We start from the raw sequence: 8,887 nt of genomic DNA, 5'->3' as shown, positions 1-8,887 counted from the left end.
AAATTAGATTACAATTCTATTACTTCCCTAAATTAAGTTTATTTTTAGTACAATTATTTAAAAATGCAATTAATACATGTTTTTGTTATTATATCTATTCTTTCTGAATATAATCGTTTTATGTGATTGTGTGTTGTTTTGGTAACCATTAATTTGTTTCATTAAGTTTGCGATAATTGTCTACGTAGAATTCAAACCTAATTCTGGAAATAATTTCTCTATTTAATTTTACAAACAAAATAAGTTATGAATTTTACGTAATTTGTAGAGGAAATCTTTTGAGTGTAGTATTGATAAATTCTGAACGTTAATATTTGTGTTATGTTGAGTCATGTCATTGTCAAGTTGTCAAGTCATTGTCATCAACATCTTAATATATGTCATATGTCAGTTTAGTTTGTATTGCTGTTGGTATATGTATAGTAATTTACTAAATAAAATGTCAGGATCTAAAAAGATGGTAATTAGTAATATAAATCAAAACAGTTAACAATTCTTTGTTTAGAGTCATACCAATACATCTTATTAAACAAAACAAAAACAAAACTTATGAATTGCCAATCTAATCAGAATTTTGGAAATTGTTTTGTAATTTTAAATTTACGTCGATTAGTTACTTATAGTATTCTAGTAGAAATTCTTAACAAACAGGAATTTATTATGACATTAATTTAATTTTGTTTCCAAAGTGACTCAGCAGTTTAAGTCGTATGGACTGAAAGTCTCTCGTTAGCAAATCTGGCCAAGATGACGCTGCATGCATTGTGTTGTGACTTTCAGACGCTGCGAGTGCAGTCGCCGGAGGGCACCTCACGGATTGAGGTGCTGGACACAGACGTTACGTCGCGGTTATATGAATGTGTCTATGAAGTCTTACGCCTCAATACCTTTGGATTTTCCCTGTACCGCGACCGACAGCGCAAAGAGGAGATTGTTTCGAGTAAATCACATACACTTCGTGAATACGGTTTACAGCACGGCGACATGTTGTATCTGAATCCAGTGAACGGCACAGTGTTATTTGACCAGCCCTCCACTAGCGCAGAGGTATGCTTCTTGTACAAACTGACAACTTGCTTAATATCATAGCTCATGCTGCAGGCATATGAATTGTCCATTTTTTGTACAATAGTTAACTTTATGCCTGAATCATGATTGTCACATTGCATGTGATGTGCATTAGTTGTGCAGGAGTTAAGTGCTTGATTTGTAGTCTTCAGGTTCTGATCAATATTGTCATACAGTGAAGGAAAACATTATTATGCCACTTGCACATGATATGTGCAAAGAAAATATATCTGAAGTAAACTATTCACCTTTAGCCTAGGGTGGTTTATTAATGCCTAATCATCCCTAACTTTAGGGTAGGCTGAGATCCCCTCATTAGAAGCATATATGTAACAACACATTGTAAAGAAAAACTGTATTTTGTTAAACTAATAATATTGGACAAGGTATAATTATATGTATATAAAGATTTTTATATATATATATATATAAGATGTATATAGACATAGCTGGGCACAGTTAATCAAAAAGTTAACTTCGTTAATCGTTAATTCGTTAAATAAAAATTTAACTTCGTTAATCGTTAAAGCGTTTAATTTACAAAAATTTAACGCAAGTTAAAGTTAACAGTTAAAGTTAATTTTTGTTTATAAACAAAAATTACGAGTCCAAGCGGGAATCCGAATCGTATGGACCAATTTTGTCGAGACTTTCAATAGAACTTAGGCTATTTTTTTACTGCGCTTACAAAATCTCGGGCGATCGCTAATCCTATCTATAGTTTAGTAATATAATTTACTAAAATAAAACTTCTACAATAGGAGCGATGTACTACGAGTATAATGCCTGTACCATACTAATGACATAGCATGCACTAGTTACACACACTTACATATATACTACACTGACAATGATGGACAATTGACTTTTTCGGTCAATTTTTTATCGACAATCCGACATCACGGAATTAGAGAGCTAACTAAATTTAGACAACACAAATTTTCTGTTAAACTGTGAGACATGTGATAATATTCAAAAGAAAACAATCAAAACTTTTGTGCAGTATTTACATTTATCTGTTACTATTTGCACCCGGATATTCATTTGCTCATACTCCAACAACTGAACATTTAATTTTATATATAATTTGGTAATATTTTTTTATTTTATTTTAGCTAAGGACCCACGAACAGACTTATCATTTTTTACGTACTTTTTATTTATTAATATAGATTTATTAATAAAACTTCTAACATCAGAGGAAACTTATTATAACATTAATAAATAAACTATATAACCAATCCAGTGATACATCTCAACGCATCAAACTATACAACTGAGATGCCTTCGATAACTTCTATCATCTAATGATCTATCGTCCGATCTATTGTTATATGTTAAATCAAGTTAAATTACTCTCAGTGTATAGAGCATACGTTACACGACAACGAAAACAACCGATCGCGGGTGATGTCTTCTATATTTCTTATCAATCAATATACATAGTATAAAACAAAGTCGCTTTCGCTGTATGTCCGTATGTATGCTTAGATCTTTAAAACTACGCAACGGATTTTGACGCGGTTTTTTTTAATAGATAGAGTGATTCTTAAGGAAGGTTTGTATGTATAATAAATGCATAATATAGTAGAGAAACACTGATAAATTTAAAGGTTTCTAATGTGATGTCGTAAATAAGCACGTTTTTTTGCGCTTATATTGCAAACGCTGGCTGAACCCTACGAGATAGACCAAAATAATGTACTACAGTATTGTTCACCTTAAAAAGTTTAACAAACTTCTAAGCTTCTAAGCAAAACATGTTTGTATTGGCTAATGACAAAAAAGCTGTGAACGTTGTGTATAAGGACATTCTGTAGTAGGTATATTTTGCATTGCACCCGTGCGAAGCCGGGGCGGGTCGCTAGTCACCTATAAAATCGTTATAGTCAATTAGTAAGAATATGTTTTGAATTATTTTCAACGACATTCGATATCGAAAGTTTATTTTAAATTAATTTTATACGTAAAAAATCGATGTCTTTTTGTAAAGGTGTAAACTTGTGGCGACATTTCACATATTAATTTTAGTATATATAACACAATTTAACATTATTTCACTAACATAATAATTTTATCTTTTTCCTCATTCTTTCTCGTTTTGTCGTATACTTTTTTTTTTGTAAACAAACAAATTATCTTCGCTATTGTCTTTGCGCAGCGCACGTGCATCCCCGACCATTAGAAGGGTTGGGGTCATAAATCCATCGAGTTCGTTATCGCATTCTCTGTGCGGCAGTCCATTTCATCCTTTGTTCATATTTTTGTTGTTGTTAAAATTATTTTTCGTTGACTATGAAGAAGCCCCAAAAAAACAAACGACGGTAATAAACACCTAAATCCCTTTTGTTTTTGAGGAACGTTTATTGCGTGCACATTTCGTCTTTCGTATTTTTAAATTTATTTTTCATTGTTTGTTTCTTATCTACGCAATGACAAAAAAATCCTATTTTTACGCTTTTTCAAATGAGCCATAAACGATTTTTTTAATATTTTTGTTGTCTTTAAACTTCAATATTAAAATAAACATTTTTGTCGCCAACAAAGTTTAGTTGTAATTTAGTTACGAGGTTGAAGAGTAATGCACATTTGATTATTTCGATATCAATTCAACGCAGTGTTTATCTTTTTTACTAGATTTTGCGTTTCACGTATAAGACAAAGTGTATAATTATTGTATTTAGAATAAAGTGCTTTCGAACCTTATGTTGATTTTATAACAAAATCTTGTTCTAAAAAAAAGTGATGTTAAATAAATGAAAACCAGTTTTAATGTGAATAAAATGTAATATAGACTTTTCGAGATATTTGTGTAAATGTGAAATAATAAATAAACTTTGAAGGTGTCTAGCGCCTAAACTTCGCAATATTTGATAGAGGTAAGTTTGATTAAATCGTCACTATTTTCTAACAAGGATTCTGCGGTACTCTTTTGATCACGTCTTTCCCGGCCGCTCGGTGTATTGTATAAACTGCATAACACTCGCACTCGCCCGTTCTCGTTCTCTCTCGTTCTCGTTCACCATTCGACTCGCCGACGGTCCCCGAACATAGCCGAACTTACGAATGTAGCCTGATGCATAATTTAAATAAAATGACAACACGTCATTAACGGACTAAATTAACGGAAGTAGAATTTAACGGAAGTTAACAAGAGCGTTAACACTTTTTGAATTTAACTTAAAAGTTAATCCGTTAAGGAAAATGTTAACTTCGTTAATTAACGATTAACGGATTAACGAGTTAATGCCCACCTATGTATATAGATAACATTAATAAATAAATTAGTGATATAGAAGTTACAACTTGGGTAAAAACATTACAAGTGTCATTTGGTATATTAAATGGTCTCTACTAAGAAATACTGAAACAACTTTTTGAATGTATAACTTATCAAAGTCACACTTTAACTAAATATGTGTTGATTTATCATACTTGTCTAATGTCTTAGTGATTGTGTTGCAGGACAACAACAAGCCATCGGGGGAGCCGGTGGGCGCGGGCCCCTCCACCTCGAGTATGCAAGCGGCCGCCCCCAAACCTGAAGAAGATGAAGTGGATCTAGAGCTATACAAACTTTCCGGTGCCATCCAGAGAGAGCGAGATGACAAATTGTAAATCACATATTCTTTAATAGTTAGCTGTCGCCCGCAATTCCGAATGAAAAAAAAACGTAATAAGTATCCTAAGTGTTCTTCCAGGCTATGTTCTATATCTGTTTCAAATTTCAGTGGGATCCGTTGAACTGTTCCGGAGATACCTTCAAACAAACATCCATTCCTCCATCTATCTAAACTTTCGCATTTGTAATGTCAGTAAGATAGAGAAATGTTTTTTTTTATATTACAATGTGGCAAACCAACAAGCATCCCATCCTCGGTCAAATCCACTGCCCCTTAACTCATTAACTTTTAGAAGGTTAATTTCAGATGTGTGCTAAGATCTTAAATATATAAATTGTAAATCAGGTTTAATGAAATTTGTTGCTGTTATTGTTTGTGTAGATGTCGGCACAACTCCAAGGGGTGCTGCGTGCACTGCTCGCCGCTGGAGCCCTGGGACGAGGGCTACCTGCGGGAGCACAACATCAAGCACATGTCCTTCCATGCCTACCTGCGCAAGATTACTTCCGGAAAATTTATTTCTTTGGATGAACTTTCGTGCAAAATCAAACCAGGTTTGACAATCGTTTTTTTGTTAATTTTGTAGTGCTGTTTAATAAAGCGGCGGAAGCCTGTAGTAAATGTGTGGAACGTCTGCGCAGGCTGCAAGGAGCACCCGCCATGGCCGCGCGGCATCTGCTCGGCGTGCCAGCCGGGCGCCGTGACTCTCAACCGGCAGCCCTACCGGCACGTGGACAACGTGCTGTTCCAGCACCCCGCCCTGGTGGAGCGCCTGCTGGCTTACTGGCGCGCCACCGGCCACCAGCGCCTCGCCTTCCTCTACGGCCGCTACGAGCGTCACCCCGACGTGCCCCTCGGTAACTGCTCCCCCCCACTCTACTACTGGTGGTGAATGGCTCACGAATGCATGTCCGTAAGGTCACAAACAACAGCTGTCGAGAGGTAGAGGTACAGTGTGCGCGTGCGCAGGTATCCGCGCGCGTGTCACTGCGGTGTGGGAGCCGCCGCAGGAGAGCGGGCGCGACTCCATCGTGCTGGGCGAGGAGCCGCACGCCGCGCTGCTGGCGGAGCTGGCCGCCCGGCTGGGGCTGCGCCGCCTCGGCTGGATCTTCACCGACCTGCTGCCCGAGGACCTGGCCGCCGGCACCGTGCGACATCTCAGGTCACATCCATGTCTCATCTCGCTCTCCCGTCATCTTTACCATTTACCTGTCCTCACTCCTTTCCTTGTTAGGAACATAGATTTTAAAACCGCGAATATATGTTAACCAATAATCTTTTATGGATTATTGGTTAACATATATTCGCGGTTTTCTTTCAGTAAATCTTGAACTAAACAATTTTACAATAGTATTTTGAATTCTTTTATATGTAAAATGGAAACGTGGTAATAAAAATGGGTTGAGCAATGTGCGGGCGCGTGTCGACAGGGGAGTGGACACACACTTCCTGTCTGCGCAGGAGTGCATCACTGCGGGGCACTTTCAGAACCTGCATCCCAACGCGTGTCGACATTCCTCCTCCGGATACTTCGGCTCCAAGTTCGTCACCGTCTGCGTCACAGGTACCTATTGTACACATTGTACACATTGTACACATTGTGAGGCTGGAGGTGTAACTGTACACACCTCTGTTATTGTACAGTATAAGGAAGCAAACGGACGATGTTAAAGTACTCAATGAATGCAATGTGCGAATATGCAGGTGACAGCGAGAAGCAGGTGCACCTGGAGGGGTACCAGGTGTCGGGGCAGTGCCAGGCGCTGGTGCGGGATGGCATCCTGCTGCCGACCAGGGACGCCCCCGAGCTGGGCTACATCCGCGACTGCAGCGCGAACCACTACGTACCAGATGTCTACTACAAGGTGCCGCCGGTGTTACTGCTGTTATTTTTGTATTCTTATTTAATATTTGGGACCGACCTCGGTGTCCACCCCACAAACTTGTCTAACGATGGGAAGCGGACAGAGCTATCTTATTTTGTATAAATTTTGCTAAATATTTAAAAATGTCAGACATTTCATTTTTAATTATTACATTAATTGTTAAAAAGTGTCGGTCATTTACATTTCAATGTTTTCTATACTCGATGTGTTCATGATGAAATGTTTTCTGTGGTATGACGCGCGGGCGATGGCGTACTTTCAGGAGCGCGACGCGTACGGCAACGAGGTGGGCGTGTCCGCGCGCCGCGTGCCCGTCGCCTACCTGCTGGTGGACGTGCCGGTGGGCGTGGCCCGCCAGCCCCCCGCCCCGCACGCCCCGCCCCCTACACGCTCCGCCCCGCCCATGGCGCTGCACTCGCTGCGAGACCTGCACCGACACCTCGAGGCCGCGCCCTCCTTCCTCGAGGTAGGTCGTGATCCGCCCACTTATTGTTCAACTGACAAAGGCACAGATGCATCTTTGTTCAGTTTCCGATCGTTTGTTGTGAGCCGTCACAAAATGTTAAGTTAAAGATATCTGTGGTGTCCGGCGATCATTCAGGCGATGTCGGAGCTGCACGTGCTGCTGTACCTGTGCACCAACGAGGCTCTGCCGCTGTCGCTGTCGTGCATGTCGCCCCTGCTGGCGGCGGTGCGGGCGCAGGACGCGGCGGGCGCCGAGCGGTGGCGAGCGGGGCCGCAGCCCGCCACTCTGCTGCAGCTGGCGCGCGCGGCGGCGGAGGGCGAGGGCGAGATGTCGCCAGCGTCCGGCGCCGGCGCCGCGCTCTGGACCTGCGCCCTCTGCACCTACCACAACGCGGCAGACCTGCGCGCCTGCGAGATGTGCGCCATGCCAAGGTATACTTGCACACTTTATTGTTGTATCACATTGTTGTACATTCACTTTGTCAACATTTTGTAACATTGAGAGTAAATACGCGCCTTTGTATCTTATACTGCAAAAATGTGATCACATTTGTTGCTATGTTTTTTTTTAATTCTCATCAAACTTCTAGATGAAGGTGATTCGCTTTGTTTCAGGAACGACATGTAAAGATGTCCGGCCTCGTGCGGTGCAGCTTCAGGAGCAGTGCGGCCGCACTTTGCACCGGACACCGGAACTCTCCCGAGACTTAATATAAAGATTATATTTTTATAGTCGACGACTACTTTAATTCCACAAATGTAAATCAAAACTTTATATATTTCCAACTCTGCCCTACATTTAAATTAAATAATTCGGTGGTAAATTTGTTTGACAACAACATGATCCGGCGCCGGTACTGCGACATGTGTACTGCGACATGTGTACTGCGACATGTGTACTGCTACATGTGTACTGCGACATGTGTACTGCGACATGTGTACTGCGACATGTGTACTGCTACATGTGTACTGCGACACGTGTACTGCGACATGTGTACTGCGACATGTGTACTGCGACATGTGTACTGCTACATGTGTACTGCGACATGTGTACTGCGACATGTGTACTGCGACATGTGTACTGCTACATGTGTACTGCGACACGTGTACTGCGACATGTGTACTGCGACATGTGTACTGCGACATGTGTACTGCGGCATGTGTACTGCGACATGTGTACTGCTACATGTGTACTGCGACATGTGTACTGCTACATGTGTACTGCGACATGTGTACTGCGACATGTGTACTGCTACATGTGTACTGCGACATGTGTACTGCGACATGTGTACTGCTACATGTGTACTGCGACACGTGTACTGCGACATGTGTACTGCGACATGTGTACTGCGACATGTGTACTGCGACATGTGTACTGCTACATGTGTACTGCGACATGTGTACTGCTACATGTGTACTGCGACATGTGTACTGCGACATGTGTACTGCGACATGTGTACTGCTACATGTGTACTGCGACATGTGTACTGCGACATGTGTACTGCGACATGTGTACTGCTACATGTGTACTGCGACACGTGTACTGCGACATGTGTACTGCGACATGTGTACTGCGACATGTGTACTGCTACATGTGTACTGCGACATGTGTACTGCTACATGTGTACTGCGACATGTGTACTGCGACATGTGTACTGCTACATGTGTACTGCGACACGTGTACTGCGACACGTGTACTGCGACACGTGTACTGCTACATGTGTACTGCGACATGTGTACTGCTACATGTGTACTGCGACATGTGTACTGCTACATGTGTACTGCGACATGTGTACTGCTACATGTGTACTGCGACATGTGTACTGCGGTCACACATATATTTAA

The 8,887-nt window shown here is 41.1% G+C and overlaps 2 protein-coding genes across 2 annotated transcripts; both read left to right on the top strand.

The window, feature by feature from the left end:
- The first annotated feature begins 375 nt into the window (after nt 1-375).
- Nucleotides 376-7,987, top strand: LOC106713732 (nuclear protein localization protein 4 homolog). The gene is made up of 11 exons (XM_045679705.1): nt 376-460; nt 781-1,047; nt 4,534-4,682; nt 5,073-5,245; nt 5,333-5,548; nt 5,661-5,853; nt 6,122-6,255; nt 6,396-6,556; nt 6,840-7,043; nt 7,179-7,474; nt 7,658-7,987. The coding sequence occupies exons 1-11, from the start codon at nt 416-418 to the stop codon at nt 7,668-7,670; spliced, it is 1,851 nt and encodes a 616-aa protein (XP_045535661.1). The 5' UTR covers nt 376-415; the 3' UTR covers nt 7,671-7,987.
- Nucleotides 7,883-8,887, top strand: LOC123721310 (guanine nucleotide-binding protein subunit gamma 4-like). The gene has a single exon (XM_045679758.1). It carries the CDS (start codon nt 7,883-7,885, stop codon nt 8,885-8,887), a length of 1,005 nt encoding a protein of 334 aa, XP_045535714.1.

This window comes from Papilio machaon, chromosome 10, assembly GCF_912999745.1.
Source record: "Papilio machaon chromosome 10, ilPapMach1.1, whole genome shotgun sequence".
In the NCBI taxonomy this organism is placed as follows: domain Eukaryota; kingdom Metazoa; phylum Arthropoda; class Insecta; order Lepidoptera; family Papilionidae; genus Papilio; species Papilio machaon.
The sequence above is the reverse complement of the archived record's forward strand: the minus strand, read 5'-3'. Positions and strand labels throughout refer to the sequence as shown.

Bases quoted from the DNA above. Each gene is read 5' to 3' on its own strand.
- LOC123721310 (XM_045679758.1), top strand. From the start codon at position 7,883: ATGATCCGGCGCCGGTACTGCGACATGTGTACTGCGACATGTGTACTG.
- LOC106713732 (XM_045679705.1), top strand. From the start codon at position 416: ATGTATAGTAATTTACTAAATAAAATGTCAGGATCTAAAAAGATG. The intron at 4,683-5,072 runs GTAAATCACATA...TTGTTTGTGTAG, and splicing joins AGAGAGCGAGATGACAAATT to ATGTCGGCACAACTCCAAGG. The intron at 6,557-6,839 runs GTGCCGCCGGTG...GCGTACTTTCAG, and splicing joins TACCAGATGTCTACTACAAG to GAGCGCGACGCGTACGGCAA.